At 32.6% G+C, this 19932-nt stretch overlaps 1 protein-coding gene across 1 annotated transcript in view; it reads right to left on the reverse strand.

Annotated features, from left to right (window-relative positions):
- The window catches only part of LOC126828697 (helicase ARIP4), a 34569-nt gene that overhangs the window by 5101 nt on the left and 9536 nt on the right, over window positions 1-19932 (reverse strand). Inside the window, exons 8-22 of the mRNA XM_050558638.2 lie at window positions 19449-19613; window positions 18996-19110; window positions 15836-16063; window positions 15073-15250; window positions 13559-13702; window positions 12979-13097; window positions 12320-12423; window positions 11763-11862; window positions 7570-7775; window positions 7090-7157; window positions 6758-6859; window positions 5965-6155; window positions 3723-3889; window positions 3111-3344; window positions 2171-2623 (exon numbers count right to left, since the gene is read on the reverse strand). Coding sequence (XP_050414595.2) covers window positions 2171-2623; window positions 3111-3344; window positions 3723-3889; window positions 5965-6155; window positions 6758-6859; window positions 7090-7157; window positions 7570-7775; window positions 11763-11862; window positions 12320-12423; window positions 12979-13097; window positions 13559-13702; window positions 15073-15250; window positions 15836-16063; window positions 18996-19110; window positions 19449-19613 — 2574 coding nt within the window. The remainder of the gene's footprint in view (window positions 1-2170; window positions 2624-3110; window positions 3345-3722; window positions 3890-5964; window positions 6156-6757; window positions 6860-7089; window positions 7158-7569; window positions 7776-11762; window positions 11863-12319; window positions 12424-12978; window positions 13098-13558; window positions 13703-15072; window positions 15251-15835; window positions 16064-18995; window positions 19111-19448; window positions 19614-19932) is intronic.

Genomic DNA, 19932 nt, shown 5'->3' on the forward strand with positions numbered 1-19932 from the left:
TTTTTTCAACAAAACAAAACTAAAATCAATAACTAGATTAACTTTTGCCAAAATGAAAACTCAATCGTGAGAGAGCTTGCCCTACAACTAATTGAAACAAGCCAACAGAGGCTGATGTCCCCCGCCGAAATACCAAAATAAATAGATGACACATTAATTAATCGCACATTTATTTTTTTTCAAAAGTATCAAGCAATCAAAATGATTATCAACTATACACTAAGTTATATCACTCTCTATCAGATAGAATCAAAATTATCTTGTCCCAAAGCATCGACCAATGAAATTGCTTAGCTCTGTTTAGCTTTAGCACGAAATGTTAATCATTGGACTCCGACAAGACATTCACCTAATGAACATCAACATCAAGTTTAAACATTCTATCTCAATTAAAAGCAGAGTTGTTATGTTCCAAAGTCTGATCCTTAGCCTAAAAAAAAATTCTCATCATCAAACTTAGTCAAGGTAAATGATATAATGAATCTATACTCAGAGTTTCATCACTCTCACTTAATTAAAAACCAAAGTTATTCGCCCCAAAGCATCAACCAATCAGATTGCTTATCTATGCTTACCCTAAGCAGAAAATGCTCATCTTTGAACTCCATCAAGGCATTAACCTAATAAAAACCTCCGCCAAGTGTGATCATTCTAGCTCAATTAGAAGGAGGGTTATTGTGTTCTAAAGTCTCGGCCAATCAAATTGCTTATCTCTCTGCTTGAAAGGCGGGGGACAATAACATGCCAGATTAAAGGACAATATTGGTGTCAGTCATTATCCCATATGTGATAGAATTGGTTAAACATGTTCCAAATATAATTTTAAAACATGTGTTTGGGTGTTATCAAATTTGATTTTATATAATTTATCATTGTTATGTGAAAGTAAAGTTTGTGTATCTTATTGTATCCTATCTTAGAGCAAACTGTTTTAAATATAAATAATTAGATTACTTTCTCATTTTTTAACAATGTAATTAATTACTATTACCCATTACTTTATGTCTATATGACTATATATATATATATATATAAACAACCCTTTTTTTAAAACCAAGAAGCACCTATAGAATCCGGCTCAAAATACTCTTTGGATACACAATAACAGTTATTTTTCTACATTGTCATTTCTAAACAAAAAGTAAATTTTTAAGTTAAGAGTTGGTGGTGACAAAAACTGTTGTTTAAAATAAATTGAAAATATAGTTCACTATGTACATTTATTTGAAAGAATTAAGTGCATTTTCATTACTCTTGAAATCTTCAATTACAATTACCCCAGCCCAGTTTAACATAATTCAAAGAGGTCCTGTTTCCTTAACTTAGCATTATTGTTAAGAATCTAAAGATAGAATTGTTCTGAAGAAAAGCCTTAATATGATTATCTCATTTAGCAAATATTATAATTTTGTATATCTTGTCTGTACCTTGCAATTTTATTTTTTTAAAGTTTATTATCTTATTGTAGATCTACCAATTAATTTAATTTTCATTTTTTTTTTAAATTCTGTCATTTTTACAATATTAAATTTCTTTTTAATGATATTAATATTATTCCTGTATTGTGCTATTTTTATTTGTTGTTATTTTATACTCTTTTTTATGGTGCTTATAATCATATATTTCTTTTGTACAAGCACAACATAGCAGCTCTACAAGCTGGATTTTGTTACTACACAAGTTCAATAAATTATTATTATTATTATCACCTACTGTTATCATCTAATAAAAACAACCCAAATCAAATCTTTGCATGGAGTAAAGACTTACTATTATGACCATTTGGACACATTTATTTTACAAATTCCCATATTACTCAAACAGAACATTTGAATAGCTAATTCATGAATTAGTTGGTAACCAAAATAACATGTGTTGACAGTGAGTAAGTGACATTATCGAGAGATACACAATGTGCATTTTATTGCCAGTGTGGATCAAATGCTTCAATGGCATTTAGTCAGCCACATAGAATTGTGGAAAGGGTACGGCGAGAATAGAGCTTAAACTCTTAGAAATTCTAAATTACTATGAATATTCAACATTTGTGTGATGAAAGGCTGATTAAAAATGACAAATTAGTCCGTCTTACATGGACTACTTTAAAATGAAGTAAAGATCTAAAACTAATTGTTTTGTTCAGTTAGTATAAAGATTATCTTGTAATTACCTATGACTGAGTTAAGTGGATTAGGATTAACACGAACCATATATCCACCCCCATCCATGTTATTAGTTTTAATACTAGTGGTAGCATTGGTACTAGACCTTGATGAACCAGTAAAAGTGACATTTGTGTCATTTGGTTTATCACTAGAAGAAGCCTCTGAACTATTTTCTGAATCTTGATCTCTCAGTAGAGCATTGACTGTGTCCGTCTGAGAGTAGATGGTAGACAACATTTCACTCTGTAGTAATTCTGCTGCCATTGGGCTCTTGGATTGAGTGGATGGTTTTGGAAAGGCTTTCACCATAGCACTATTATTGTTCCTGTTTATAATAATTTTTTTCTCCTTGCCGTTAAAAGCTGCACCTCCACTTGAAATAATCTTAATATTGAGGTTAGCTGGAGATGATGAAGTGGCGGTACTTGAAGAAATGGATGGTATTGGTCGCGTTAATCCTGTTAAAACAAAAAATACAAATATTATTAAATACATAGGTGCCATTACAATGTGCAACATCTTTAATATATAAGGCTACCTAAGATAAGAGGTCATTTGTGAAGGGCAGGTCAGTCATGAATTCTTTTTAAATTTTGTTTTTTGAAAATTATTTATGCAGTTTTTTAGTCAGATAAATGTACAATTTATATTTAATGGCCTAATAATGCATGGCTACTAAAAAACAGACAAGTACATGGGTTGCTGAAATCCAGCTCTAACCTATTGCCCCATTTCTTTATAGGTGTGTGTAATGCATGACACATATTGTGCTTATGTCTTGTAGAACACCTGATACCACTTCACATATACATATACACCAAGAGCTATGCTGAGCAAAATTGTTCAAAAAATATCTGCAAAATTGAGAAAATATATGTCCCTCTCTACAGAAATAAATAACAACAAGGGTAAATAAATAACAACAGTGACAAATAAGTTCCCTACCTGTTGGTTGTGAAGCTGACAATGTGGTTAATGCAGATGATGATAAATTTAGTGGACCAGGAGGTGCCATAGAAGGGCCGGGTAAGGTCTTTGATCTTACAGCAAATAGTTTCTTATCAGCTGTACGTATATATACTCCCTTCAATGTCTTAATGACTAGCACTTTCTGTCCTGGTGGAATCCTGTTCACAGCACCAGCCTGAGTAGCAGTGTTAGAACCAGGCAATACAATTTCTGAAAAAAATCAACATAATAATATACTAAGATTTTGTCTGACATAAAAAAGACATAAATACCAATATAAGCAGAACATTGCATCTACTAGACTTTTCATTGTGGTCTAAGGGGAGATAATATAATGTCTGCATATTTTGTACAAGTAACCTCCCCTGATTTTCAAGAGAATTATATGGCATATTAAAAAAAAAGTCTCTGGTTCTATTCTAAATGAATTGTACACTTTTCATTATGAATCTATCTTTATAGATATGCCCCTTAAGAGGATTCTGATCTTACACTGGAGTCAAGGCTAAATAATCTTTGACGATTTTCAACTTGTGCATGCACACACGGCAACCAGGGTAAGAGAAGGTGTCTAAATGAGTATATTACCTGTAGTTGTTATAACTTGATGAACTGATACACCTGGTCTCATTATACTATTACCTAATGGTGAATCTAGTTTACCACCAGCTTTAAATCCTATAGGTAATGGTGTAGATATCATAGGTTTAACACTAGCTACTGGTCGTACATACGCTCCTCGTGTATACGGTAACCTGGAAAGTATTATCAGAATTCGTTACATATTTAACTTGCAGAAAACATGGTCTTGATGTTATGGCAACCGTAAACAAAGCGTAATAAATAAATCAGTATTTTGTGAAGATTGAGAAACTAGCAGAAAACTGGGCAGACTATTTCTAAATGACATCAAGAAGCTAGTTTCATGTCAGTTTTTCTTCTCTGTCTTCTGCTACCAAGGAACCACTCTTAATTTTAAAAGTATGGGTTGTAATTAATTTCCTATACAAATGACTGAACAGGGAAACAGTGAGAATGATGTCCCATGTCTTAATTCCTTATATGTTATTCGTTAATAACTTGCACATTTATCTTTTTATTAGCAAGCTTCTTGTTGCTCTCACTCAACTAGAATCCTGTTCGAAAGCGACTACAAATAAAACTGCTTATCTCTGCTTAGCCTAAGCAGATAACGTTGATCATCAAACTTAGTCATTGAGCTGTCAATTCCAGTTATAAATATTTTTTATAGATATGGCTCTTTGCACAGTAATGGCACATATTACTCCCACCAGGAAGATTAAAACTAATGTAATAATATGCCATTTAATTATTTTGATTCATACAAAGGGACCATTTTATGAATTTAAAATTCATACATTAGGATAGCTCCTTCATATGAGTGTTTACGTAACAGTACCCAGAGATAGCAAAAAAGAACCACAGATATTTAGCAAAAAAGAACCACAGATATTACATGATAAATAATGACCATTTTAGGTTTAGAAATGTGTGTTTGACTTTTTTAAGGTAATAGTACGTCATTTCCACCTTATAATAACTTTGAATAGACTGTTTATTCCCATTACTTTTAAAATTATAGTTATCAATTGGCATAACTTGGATGTAAAATAACAACTGTTATATCTCTATCAAATTTATTTTCTTGATTTATTTGCAATAATTTTTATTCAATCTGTGAATTATATATTATTAAACAAACAAATAAAAAAATAATCTGTTGTCAAGCTTTTAACAAAATAACAATGGTTTTTGTATGCAATTGATAATGTCACATTGGATAGAAATATAGTAAAGTTATCAAATCTTGGATGGAAAATAACATTATTAAAAATGTGATGAATGGAAAATAACATTATCAAATATTCTAATGTTTGAAATGGCAACAAATCTCATATAGATTAGATGTGTAAACATGATTTAGCGCAAAATAGCAGACCCACCCTCTGAGCCTCAATTTGGACGAACCCAGGAACCTGAATGATTATATTCTGAACAGGTGCGCCAGCTCCAAAAATTGATTGTTTATATTTTTGTAAAGTAATGAAACAGACGGAATTTGAAAACATGAGGAATTGACAGATTTACCAATGTCGCTTTTTGTTCTCTTTCTTCTCCTCAATGACAAGTTTTATTGGCTTTCATTTTCGCAAAATTTTGGAATGCATTTTATCCGAAGTCAACGTTATTTGTTTGCGGATGGAATGAATTGTATGTGACGTTCCACATTTTGTTACAGCAAAAATAACATGAACACAAGTCGTAAATACAGAATAGATTGATGTGAGATATACTTTATGCCCAATTCTACCTAATTTTACTAATGTGAGTGGACTTATTGGAAAACATTAAAGGTTAGATACTTTACAAAATTTTGCGCATTATGTTGTGGCCTAGGATGGAAAATGAGAGAAAATATGAGAAAACTGAAGGAAATATTTTGTTTATTTTTACAGTCCATAGGGACTGTGGTGTTATCCTAATTCAGCACTTAATCATTATAGAACAATTTTATACAGATAATTCAAACATACACTAAAGTTTTGTTGGAAATCAAAAGCCTTATCCAATAGGTACTATTTTTCAGGAGTTTGGCACCTTCCAAATTATGAGGGTTTCAAACTGTGTTTGGTGAAAAAATAATATGTAATTTTCATGCAGGTATTCTATATTGTCTTTTCTGTCTCCCCAACCATATATATCAATAAAGAACAATAACAAAAACAAATATACATGTCCAAGTTTACTGCTATGTTTTGTCAGAGCCCTATCCTAAAGACTTCATTATAATTAAAGGCTAACATCATACCCTTGTTGATTTCTGATAATAGGTAGACCAACACCACCTCTATTTGGATAGAAAGCAGCATACGACGGTCGACTATAGGTTACACTCATCTTTTTATCTCTAGCATAACCTTCTTTGGCAAGTTGTTTTTCACGTTTACTTAGTCTCAATTCTTTACGATCCAACAGTAATGATTCATGTGTGAACGGAGGCTGAAAAAAATAAAATAAAACAGTCTCTCAGAGAATTGAACTGTCAGTCAATTGATATGTCATAACATTAGGTACTGATAAAAAATTTTAACCTTAACAAAAAAAAAACATAGTACAATTTATAGTTTTTCTTCGAAAAGAAATTTCAGCTAAATTTGAGATAAACACCCAAACAATCTAATTAAAACACAGATCCTATTTTGTTTCGTTCTTTATAGTTCAAAATTTCGTTTACTTGTCTTTACTACACTAGAATCTGAAAGAGTTGTTATATAACCCGCGTTCTGGATATGAGGGGATAGCCAATCAAATGGTCTGTTACTGCAAGTTTTTGGGGTGAGGTGCACAGAACTTTGGGTAAACCACTAGAAACATCAACGCTGATTGATTAATCAATGTCTGATGTCATAAGGTCAAAAGCCACTCGTATGACACCTGACGCACCGTTCCACTACAACTGGTCAGATCTTCATGTAGTGTAGATCTGTATTTTAATCAGACTGACCCCAAAATTGACCAGCTAGAAAAGTGAGAGTAAAGGATAAACAGAAAGTAAGTGTGAAAGCAAAAGTACATATAGATCATAAATGAATTATTCTTACCTCAGTCAGCCATTTTCCTTCTCTATTCAAAACATTTAGAATAACAGGATCTGTGTGTTTCTCCATCTTGTCAGAGAAATCTACTTCAGGATAATCCCGATCCTTTAATAGAAGAAATACAGTTTAACATTGAAAAATTGATAATGTCACACAGTAAATGGTGAGGGATTCAACAAAAGTTCAATGGACCACAAAAAAACGAGTAAAATCTCATACTAATCAGCTGTCTTTATAGCTACAAACTGTGATTAGTGTGGTGCATGACACACTATACGCATATTCTTTCCAGATAACCTGATACCTGGATAAAGTGAATATAAGAGCAGTTTTACCTGAAAGACTAGAAGGTCGTTGGATGTTCGTCTCATATTATCTGGGTTCAGGTCATCTACCACACGATCTGTAGAAAAAAAACATCATGTTTCACATATAATCAATGTATAAATAAAAGATGGAAGACATCTTAAAGATATAAAATATACCAATAAAAGTTCGGTTTTTAAATTCCATTTAAAGGCCTATATATATTTACTGTTTTTATAATGTACCATACGATGGGATCTGCCGAGGAAAATGCAAGTGCATGATATATACTTTGGATACATACATAGTTTGACAAATTGCTGATATTTCCAAGAGTGCCTCTCAGCGATCTATGCAATAATGTTTCTTTAAACATACAAAATTAAATGCTACTCAGGTCTATGCATATACTTTCAGAAAAAAATCTATTTTCAATTGTATTTTATAAATGGTTACTTAATGTTATGATGACACTTGAAACATGATAATAAGAAAAACATTAAACATACCAGACATTTTCTGTTTATTTACTTGACGATCATAGATCTTTCGTTCAAGTGTATTCTCTGTAACAAAGCGATAAATATAGGATTTCTTTTTCTGTCCAAAACGGAACACACGGCAAATGGCTTGACAATCATGACACGGATTCCAGGAAGCATCAAGAACTATAACTCTATTAGCTCCTATCAAATTAATACCTAAACATCCAGCCCTGAAATAAAATAAATGAGAAGATTGTTAGCAAAGCATGATACAGATTTTAGGAGAAAATATCAGCATAGATACAATGATTACAATTGAAATACCAGAAGAAATTTTGCCTGTACAGTGGTACTCCCACCTACTTTTATTATTTTGAATATCAACTGTTTAGGGTTCTTTTATGCGCCACACCAACAGATCTCCTGGTTAGTGAGGCAGCACCTTACTGCCTGAGTGGCGGGATGTAGAATATTTTGTTGGTGGTGGGGTGGGGGGATCCTCACGTCACCCTGAGCAACAAAAAATTCTCACAAACACAATAATTAGTGAATTTTATACAGTTTTTGGAGTAGGAGGTGGGGCTAGGGATCAAAGACTACTGCCTTAGTGGTAGGCACAGAATATTTTCTTCAGGGTGGGGCAACTCACATCACCGCAAGCAACAAAAAAAATTAAAATTTACACATTTCATTGAAACACAATAATTTGCGAATTTTATACTGTTATTGGAGAGGGGATGGGGCTAGGGACCCCACATATGGATGTGCCACTGGTCACAAGTAGAAATAACATGTAGGCCTACGACAGATCTCACCAGTTTACAAAATTGGGTCACAATTTTTATCAGCCAAACCACCAGCATACATGTTTTATCATATTTGTGACTACTTTGGTTCATATTTTACTCTTCAGACTGATTGAACTCACTTGCATGGTTCTATTTTTCTTAAAATGTTTCCATGTATAGAAACCAGCGGCTGCCAGGCAGGATACGGCCAAATTTTGCAAGAGATGGATAGAGAACAGGCCAAAAACACAAAAATGATTTTTAGTACAATCAGGGGCCATAATCTAGAAAGTTATGGTCTGAAATGCGCAAATATCAAAAGGGACTCAGATTTTTTAAATATAAAGATATGTTTTAAGTTTCATCAAAATCGGATAAAAATTGTGACCTCTAGAGGGTACATAACATCGGTGAAGTGTCAAAAGGATGTATCTAAGAATTTCTAAAGATTAAGAAATAGAACCTTTTGCATTTCAAAATTTCCACAAATCAAGATACAACATTTGGACACATGATACCCAGAACAGTTCTAATTGGTGTAGAGATACACAGCTTAGAAAGAAATGTGCATATTAATTGGGAGATTTTAAAAATGCAAAAATGTGTATTTGACTAATTTCCCGAGATACACCCTTTTGACACTTCACCGACGAATTAACCTGTATTACATACTTATACACCATTTGCGTACAAAGAGAGGCCATTTTGTTGGGCACTTTCCTTTTGATTTTTCCGAAATTCCAATTCAACCTTCATCATGGTGGAATAGTGATATATCTAAATGTTTTTTAAAATCGGAAAAAAAAATTGTGACCTCTAGAGAATCCACAAGCTAAAAATCCAGGAAGTTATATTTGGATGTGTGATTATCAAAAGGAACCAAGATCATGATGAGAAAAACATATATTTAAAGTTGCATCCAAATCGGATAAAAACTGTGGCCTCTAGAGGGTCCACAACCTTGATATACCATATTTTTACACTATTTGCGAACATGGGGAGGCCATTATGTCCGTCAGTTTTTGTCCAATTTTCACAAAATTCGAACTCAACCATCATTAGTGTATAACTGTGATATATTCACACATTTTTTTTTAAATCAGATAATAATTGTGACATCTATAGAGACCACAAGCTCAAAACGCGATTTTTCATACAATTAAGGGCCATAATTCAGGAAGTTACGATCCGATATGTGCGTATACTGAAAGGAACTTAGAACTTTGGAAAAGGTTCATCAAAATCGGATCAAAATTGTGACCTCTAGGAGGTCCACAACCTTGATATACCAGATGTTTACACTATTTGTGTACAGGGGGCAGCCATTTTGTCCGAAGTTTTGGTCCGATTTTCACGAAATTCGAACTCTACTATCATTAGGGTGTAACAGTGATATATTAAAACGTTTTTTTTAAATTGGATAAAAATTGTGACCTCTTGAGGGGCGACAAGCTAAAAGTGTGATTTTTCGTAAAATCAGGGGCCATAAATCAGGAAGATACGATCCGATATGCACGAATATCGACAGGAACCAAGATCTTTGTGATATAAACATGCATTCCAAGCTTCATCAAAATCAGATGAAAATTGTGACCTCTAGAGGGTCCACAACCTTGATATACTATATTTTACACTATTTGCGTATAATGGGCGTGCATTTTGTCCGACAGTTGTGGTCCGATTTTCACGAAATTTGAGCTCAACTATCATTAGTGTGTAACGGTGATATATTAAAACGTTTCTTTTAAATCGGATGAAAATTGTGACCTATAGATGGACCACAAGTTAGAAGCGCGATTTTTCATACAATCAGGAGGCATAATTCAGGAAGTTACGATCTGATATGCACGATTATCGAAAGGAATCAAGATCTTAGTGATATAAACATGCATTCCAAGTTTCATTAAAATCTGATGAAAATTGTGACCTCTAGAGGGTCCACAACCTTGATATACCATATTATACACTATTTGCGTACAATGGGCGGCAATTTTGTCCGACAGTTTTGGTCCGATATTCACGAAATTCGAACTCTACTATCATTATGGTGTAATGGAGATATACTAAAACGTTTTTTTATATTGGATAAAAATTGACTTCTTGAGGGACCACAAGCTAAAAACATGATTTTTCGTACAATCAGGGGCCATAATTCAGGAAATTACGATCCGATATGCGCAAATATCGAAAGGAAACAGGATATTTGGGTTATAAACATGAATTTCAAGTTTCATCAATATCAGATCAAAATTGTGACCTCCAGAGTGTCCACAACCTAAAAACGTGATTTTTCGTACAATTAGGGGCCATGATCCATGAAGTTATGGTCCGATCTATGCCAATATCAAAAGGAACCGAGATTTTGGGGAGATAGACCTATATTTCAAGTTTTGTCAAAATCAGATAAAAATTGTGACCTGTAGAGTGTCCAAAAACAATTTGTGGACGGCCGGACAGGGGAGACGACAATATACCTCCACATGAAAATGTGGGCGTATAAAAAAGTGCCATTGTGTCTACATGTGTAGTAAATAATAAACCACATGTTATCGTTTGTTTACATGTCAACGATTGGCTAATTAAAGACACTTGACCAGTACCTATGTCCAAATATGGTTTAAAGAGTAAGTTTCCGCGGTAAAATAATCCGCCAACTGTGAGCGCTAATAAAAATACTGCGGGGTTAGAACCTCAGAACTATCGATATTTTTATACAGAATACATATCTTTATTATAGTCAAAGCAAAGATCTTTTACATTTCCTGATCCTGGAGCAGAATGTTTTTTCTGATAACATTATTTGGTGTCAGCTACTGGCCTAGCACTAACAACTATCTATTTGATCATCAATGATTGAGAGGTAATTACAGATCAGAAATGTGCAGTTAATGATAAAAAAAAATGTCAGGGCATAGTTTACCTTAATATATAATTTCTTGGTTTTCTGTATATAACAATTACTTTAAAGTACAAATTTAAACATTGTTTTTTTCCATCTCCATTTGACATTCAAAAATGTATTTCTTCTCAATTGAGCAATCTGATTAAAACACAGATCCTATTTCGTTTCATTTTTATAGTTCAAAATTTCGTTTTACTTGTCTTTACTACACTAGGATCTGGCAGAGTTGTTATCATTGACGTGTTCTGAATGATGTGAGCTATTAGCCAATGAAACGGTCTGTTAAGGCGAGCTTTAGGCGTGTTTTGCACGGAACTGTGGGTAATCCACTAGTAACATCAATGCTGATTGGTTAATCAAATGTCTAACATCATAGGGTCAAAAGCCGCTCATATGACCTCTGACGAGACCTATCTGTATTTTAATCAGATTGCTCAATTGAGATAAAAACATTTTCATCCTTAACGATTAATCGACAATTTGGGACTATTTAAAACACATGTGTATGGATACCAGTGAACGTTTACCTTGTAGATAGTAGAAACAACCATGATGTATTATTGTCAGGTAAATTAAACTGATTTATTAACTTCTCTCTTTCTTGTGCTGATGTACTTCCATCAAGACCTACACATATAACAAACCATACACAATCAATTTATAAGTATTTTAAAAACACAGCATTAATATTCCCCAAATAAAATTGTCATTTCAAGATTCAAATTTTGGTTGATAAATGTTATAATAACATTATTGATGTCAAATGATTATAAGAAGTTTAATGGACTGATACAAAGAGATAACCTCTACTCATCTTGTGATGATGAACAGAGCATGGTTAGGATAGATTTAGATCTGATCTACTTATTTTCATATTGCACATTATACAATGGGAATATTATTGACTCAGTTTTAACAAATTCTTATGTTCAATAGATTTCATAGTTTATAAGTTTACCTATATTAACGAACTGAGGAGGAAAAGAAGTCAGCAAGGGGTTGGGGTGTCATTATACAACCAAAATAAACTGTGTTTATATACAAATCAATATCAGCAATCTGCTTAAAATAATAAACAACTTACGGAAATAAGATCTATTTTTACACCATTTTTCATTCATATCTGGTCTTGGTACATTTCTTTGTGATAAATATTCTTCTATCAAATTTAATGTAAATAAACTTTGACTGTAAAAATAAAAACATTTATATTAATTCTTCTATCATTATTCATAAGAAAAACATTTGAGTATCAAACCACATTAATCAGATCCTATTTATTAGGTGACAAGAGTAGAAAGACATGGCAAAACCTAGGTCTCATGTACACATTACTATTCATGTAAACTAAAACATGGCAGTTGGAATTCAAAGATCAGTAAGCCAAAACAGCTACAATGCTTAATTTCATTAGCCCAGTTGGTGCAGAAAAGAAGGACGTCAAACCTCATTTCGTTTCATTTCCTTTGCTCTGCGTATTCAATCCTATCATGTGGTAAATGGGTAGCAATAGGACACTAAAAGGTAAAATTAAAACTGAAAAAAAAAAATCTTGAAGCAAAAACATGACTGCTGGAAAGAAATAACCCATAAGGGGAGGTATTGACCTAGCATTATGTTTGGCATCCAAAGACGGACAAATGGCGTTAAAATTCTATTACTATTCAATTTCGATTACCCTGATGAACAATAACATAATTTGTGTTCAAGTCTCGCCTTCAGCTATATATTAAATCCACTAACCTGAACACTAGAATTTTATCTCCTATAGCTAGTGATTCTTCTATAATTGTATTTAAAAACACCATTTTACCACTATGTTCTAATAAACCTGGTATATAATCTTTCATTAATTCATCAGCCTGAATAAACATTACAACAATTACATAATCTATAAGATTTTATAACACTGTGTTAGGCCTTAGATTTATTATTGAGAAAAGTTGCTCAAATTAAAACTAACAACTTACTGATTTGTTTTGTTTCGTTTATTCCCATGATCAGATGCCTACAGAATTGAATTTGAAATATCATTTTAGGTTTTAGGTATACTCATCATCTAGCTTTGACAAATTGACCCAATAAAGTAATCTCAGATTAACAGCGCCATGCCACTCCATTCTGATTTTTTCCAGAAGTGAGAGGGATGGCAAACCCACTGAAACAAGGTTATGGAAATGATCATACTTCTGGGAATGTACAATTGTTAAATCCTAGTAGATTTAATGATAGACTGAAAACAGGAGTGCAACCTTATCCCTCTAGACAAGAATTCAATTCTCATCACACCTAACATGTCATTGTATTATTCAATTAATTTTACCCATTCATAAGTTATCATGCCATCTGTTGTTATATCTTTCTTTGATTTCTTCTTTCCTTCGTTTCCTTCCAGATCTAAATCATCATCTGCTGATTGTTTTTTCTGTGTGACTATTTTATATAGAACATCAGGATGATTCCATATCTATAAATAAAACAAATAAGTGCAAATTTTTATAAACATTCTTTTTATTATGGTAGATTAGTGTTTACATAATAGAGATTGGGTAACAGGCATACTCTATGCAAACCCCACTATGCTGACTGGGATCAGCAATAAACCATTCCAGTAGTCATTTGGAAGCTAATACAAGGTATTCCCTGTGACTTGCAATGTCTTCCAGAGAATTTTGAAGAACATAGATGAATAACATCATCTCTTCCATGATTTTCTTAGGACCCTTTTTTCTCTCAGTTACAGTTTTATTTGATTTTATCTTGTAAGTTGTTAAGTAAAAACAAATATATTTTTCGCTGTAACTTGAATATATTATACAGTGGACTCTGTTACTTCCTACATCTGAATACTACAGCATTCTGTGAAATTTGTCATGATTTTCATGTCCCGATTTATTTCCTTATTACTTCAACCATCACAAGCCATCACCAATCAATTATCTGTGAGCATAAACATGTGTCGGTCTTTGTTGATTACCATGTTAATTTTATAATCTCTTGGTATATGGTTGAGTTTCTCACGTCAAATACAGCAACATTATATATAAATTGCCGAGATGAAGAATCACTATCATCATAATATTGTGTTCATAATGTGTGATCGTCCGGCAAAGCATGCCTGTACGGATTTGACACCGATGTCAAGCAGCAACTTATAGTATAGCAGATTTTGAGAAAGATCGACACGACCTACACAGAAGGAATTAGCCATTAAGTATTCAATGGGCAGTACTACAGTATTCGACATTTTAAAGCAAAAAAGATGAATTCAAACAGAGTGGTTTAAGCACGTGGTAAAACACAACCTGTCAGTCAATTGGTCGGCCAATCGTAAGGCTTGGATTTTAGATGATTATATAATACTCAAAGTAAATTGTTATGTACATGTATTGTTATGTTATTGTTATGATATAATGTAATAAAGTAATGAATGTACAGAAAGTGTTATCATATTTTAAGTTCTGCGTATTCGAGGGTGCATTATAATAAAACTTCCAGTATTCAAAGGTACAATAATACTTTTGGTGTAATTGAGTATTCCGACATGCTGTATAATCCAGCATATTGTATCGATCCCATACGATGTCGAAATTGACAGAGACCACTGTATTTGGTAGTCTGAATATATTTTCATGTCTATTTTTATGTATTTTAACTCTTGACTGTCCAGGGAAGATATCTGCCAGGTTAAATTCTCTGAAATACTTAATTTTATATCATGCAAATTGACTGAAATGTCAATCTCCTGCTGGTCAATTTAACTGCCAGAACCGTAAGCCTTAGCCAAATAAATTCATGCGTACAATAATAAAACAAATTTGAAATTTAAGTCCTTACCTTACAACAGACAGAGAAACTTTTTAATGGATTATTATTAGCCCAGGAACTAAGTCCTGTATCTGATATAGAGGCCATAAATTTATTATATAAAGCTCTTTGTATAGGTGACATTCGTATCATAAATACATATTCTTGTTTCTCTGGTAAACTTGAGTTTAATACAGCATGGCCTCTCCTGAAAGACAAGTTTATGTTTAATAGCTAATTTGACAAGGACACTATGTTCTGATTAAAATCGTACTTTCTTAAATGAGCTAACCCTCTTTGATTTAGGTCAAAATAAAGTGTTGAATTGGGGCTGAATGTCCTACTTTTCTGCACCAACCATGCTTATGAAGACAGGCATACGTCATACAGTAGTGTTCTATGAGGGAAATTTAGCTCGGATAGCAACTGAATTCCAACTATCAAAGGTTCTTTCACTTGCACAAGAACAGGTAAAAAGACCTCGGTTTTCCATCCCATCCAAACGACTAGATGCAGAAACCATGTTGAAAAATCCTGAGAAACTATCTCTGTGAAAACTGGGATAGAACACGGGGCCTCCAGATTTACGAGCCAGCCCCTTTTAGTCACTGAGCCACCGTGACCAATTCCATTATTAAGAATGGGACAAGCTCTATATACTTCTTTCATAGCAAGACCTAAAAACATGATTAACTTTAATTCACAAGGTCAAATCTAACTAAAGTCAATCCAACAGAGAACCATATTGATTATCATTATATCGCACAGTAGAATATTCAATTCGAAGTACTACCTTTGTACAAAACCTTCTAATAAACTATGTAAAACATAGGCTCTATGTCGGGATAAACGTAAATCTTTTTCTGTACTATCAACGCATACACCATTAGCCATTGGTCGTTCAAACATGTTAGAGAACTCGGTCTTTGTACCAAGGAAATTAGGTCTTACAAAGTCAACCATACACCAGTACTCTAATAAGTTGTTTTGTAGAGGATATCCTGTTAGAACTACTCGTCGTCTGAAAAATAAATAAACAAGTAAATAAGTCCTTAAATTCAAAATAGTGGTATTAGGTTTAATATCTATAAACTGTCTACTGATCTTCAAATTTCAAAAAAACTTTATGTATAGTCCAGTGGGTGCCATATCATTCTATATCTCACTTAAAAGACTACATTCTTATTTTTGACAACCTTGCAAACAACACAATAAAATTAGTTGGTATCGAGTAAAATATTACAATTCGATAATTCTGAAATGGACCCTTTTTTAACTCCTATACATGTCGAAACTGCACATTTATTTGCATTAAAGAAAACTCTGATTGTGAATTCTACTGGCTGATTATCCCCAATACTATAGGGTCTAGTATGTGCAGTATTTGTATTGGGAATTTATCAAATTTCACGGCTATATAGTAAATACATATATGTTATTTACTTATTCAATAACCATATGACACCTTGAATATTGAAATCCAAAATAAATAGATGATACATATTTCTTAACTGCATATTTATCTTTTGTAAAGTATCGACCAATCCAACTGATTATCTATACTTATTCTAAGCAGAAAATGTTCACGATCGAAATCAGTCATGGTTTTGAAGTACCTGATAGAGAAACTATACACTAAGTTTCAACACTCTCTATCAGTTTGAATCAAAGTTATCTTGTCTCAAAGCATTAATCAATGAAATTGCTTAACTCTGCTTAGCTTTAGTGCAAAATGTTCATCATTGAACTTAGTCAAGACATTCACCTAATAAAACATTTTTTATCACCCAATAACACATTCTACAGTAGATATCGCTTGTGTGATAAACTACATAATCTACTGCAATAAACTACATAATCTACTGCGATAAATTGATAAATTTGATTGGTCAATTAAAAAGGAACTACTTTCTTTTATTTTAAAGGAGACACTTTTTTGGAATGAAAAGTAACTTCTTTTTTTTTATTAAAAAGACACTATTTTTATTTAATTAACCTTGAAGGAAACACTGGGTCAATATATAGGACTTTGTAATAGGTAAATTGCTGTCAAAAAATGATGTATCACTAGCTGTAATGTAATCAGGTTCAGTAAAAGTGAAATTTATATCAAACAAAGAATTATATATTTATCTATTTGTGCATGTAAGAAAGGATTTGGTGATAAATAAAATCTCCTACTCGTCTTTTATGATATTAAAAAAAGACTCGTAGGAGATTCTCTATATCCCAATTAAAAGCAGATCTGTTATGTTCCAAAGTCTTGACCAATCAAATTGCTTATCACTACTTAGTCTAAGCAGAAAATTCTCATCACCAAATTTAGTCAAGGTATTGATATAACGAATCTATACTCTGAGTTTCATCACTACAGCGCAGTGGAAGCTTACGGCTAGCCCCAGGATCCATTCACTCTATTTGATTTGTACGTTTGTTTGTGAGTTCTGCGTAACATGTCTTGTCCGTATATCTGTTTTTGTGTAAATTATGTGTGGTGCAGTCCCCCTGCATTTACTATTAATTAGAACCAAAGTTATCGTGTCCCAACGCATCAACCAATCAAACAGCTTATCTCTGTTTAGCCTAAGCAGAAAATGCTCATCTTCGAACTCCATCAAGGCATTCACTTAACTCTTAAATGACCCAGCGATTTGACATCATAAAAACGCACGTCATAATGGTCAATAGTGTTAAAGTACAGATATATGCATTTAAAATTCATATCATTAAAAAACATCTGTAGATAGACCCTTCATGTAAATGGATGAAATAATCTAAATTTAATGCCATTTTCATAAATATGGATTTTATACAAAACATTAATTGAGACATGTCATGAAAAATTCATGTATATAATGGTTATTTCTATTTTTTTTTGTTTGGCTGTTGTGAACTAAAAATCATTCATCATGACTCTCTTTTAATTTAAGCTTATTTAGGCAATTAAAATTTGTTGATTAATCCTACTTCTATCACGTTCAAATGCAAAACTATAAATATCTACACCACCGATAAAATCTGAATCACTGTCATTCAATAAGGATGATAATCCATCATTAGGAGAACGTTGTCATGTAGGCCTAGACATAACACTGTTTTATTATAATTTTTTAAGAAGCAACAGTACGACTTTTAACTGTCATAATGTCACACAGGAAGTAAACAAATTAGAAAAAGCTGTCTGTTTATAAGGGAAGTAACTCTCATTACGCTAGGAATGTTGCATTCGACTAACTGGTTTTGTCGACAAAAGTTGCTGTGGGTATGTAACTTAAGGGTAACGTTATAGGTGATGACAAAAGTTGCCGTGGGTCAGTTAAGAGTTAATAAACGCCTAAAACAAGTTTGAACATTCTACCTCAATTAGTACATTGCCAATATTATTAATTACATTACCATTACTTTTTAAATGTAATCATTACAATTACTTTCTCATTTTTAGCAATGTAATTAAAGCTGAATCCGATTTCAAAACTACAGAAATAATCAAATAAAAAAAAAAGTTAGCACCCTAAAATATGGACGCATTTTAAACATAACTAAAACATTACACTGTATTGACAAATATAAATGTTCACAAAAGGGAACAGTATTGTATTTAATTTGAGTGATAATATATCATAAGCGTTTAAGGTACATGTAGCGTCACCCGGTCGACATGTGTTGATTCTAGGGCAGTTATTTCTTGAACTTCCGACTTCGGTGTCAACACGGGAAAAGCCTGGATTTGCTTATCGGTATGTATTAGGAGCACCCCTTCTAGAAAATAAAATATTTGGTAAGAAAAAGTGTGCCTAATACACCGAAAATTATGGTAAAAAGATTCTCACTAGTCAGTGTAAAATATTGAAAGAAACACAGTGTATTTGAAATCAGAATTGGGTCAAAGTCAAAACGATATTGTGTCTATAAGGTCAATTTACAGGATAAGAAACAACCCAATCAAATCCTACCTGGTTTTAATATTTTTCAATGATTGAGATATTCCAGCATGGCTATTTTTAATACGATGTCCTTCATCGCATATAACTATATCAGGTCCTGGATTAACTAAAGCACCAAATATATCTGAAATAATCACAACAATATTATAACTCGGTAGTTATTCTTTTAATTTAACCAAACAAAATTATAATGTTGTCACTGACACCCTGCAAGGTCAGGGATTTATTCTGTAAATTAATATAATTTTTTGTAATAACAATAAAATGCCCCCCATAAATTGTTATCAGTGTTATTTTTGTTTGATTTACAATTAATCTTCAAATTGGATGGCCCAACATTTCATCACTAAGGCATGTTTGATATTGCTTGCATACAGCAGGAAGAAAGTTATGTAACTATGGTAGGCTTTCTAAAAATCTTTAATTGTTTGTATTTATTGATTTATTTATTTATTCATTTACCTGTCATTAAGGATTTATTTTTATCTTCTTCATCAACATCTATAATTTCTGGCTCCATGGTTTTCTTTGAACGTTTTGGTTTAGCAGGAAATGAACGCTTAGATGACAATAGACGATACATTTCATACCCCATTAACATAACGCCTCCTTCTACATTCCACTGTCCTATAAATATACATTACAAAATTAAACATTTTGGTCCACTTCACAATATCATTGAATTTAGCTATCACTTTCATAATTTACAAATGGGGTTTAAAGGAGCTAAATCACTAATATTTGGGACTTGAATTTGACACAAATGCGTCGCAACACATATAATATTGTAATATGAATGTATATAAACTGATTTACATCCAATCGTTTCCGTTTTTACTCTAATTTCAAATGAGTTATGTTCGGCAGAATATGTGACAAGTCTCAATCGACTGATAATCTCTAGCGCCTGGTTATTCCAGTTTACAATGGTAGTATTTATTGCGCA

The sequence above is a fragment of the Patella vulgata genome, chromosome 7, assembly GCF_932274485.2.
Source record: "Patella vulgata chromosome 7, xgPatVulg1.2, whole genome shotgun sequence".
Lineage (NCBI taxonomy): Eukaryota > Metazoa > Mollusca > Gastropoda > Patellidae > Patella > Patella vulgata.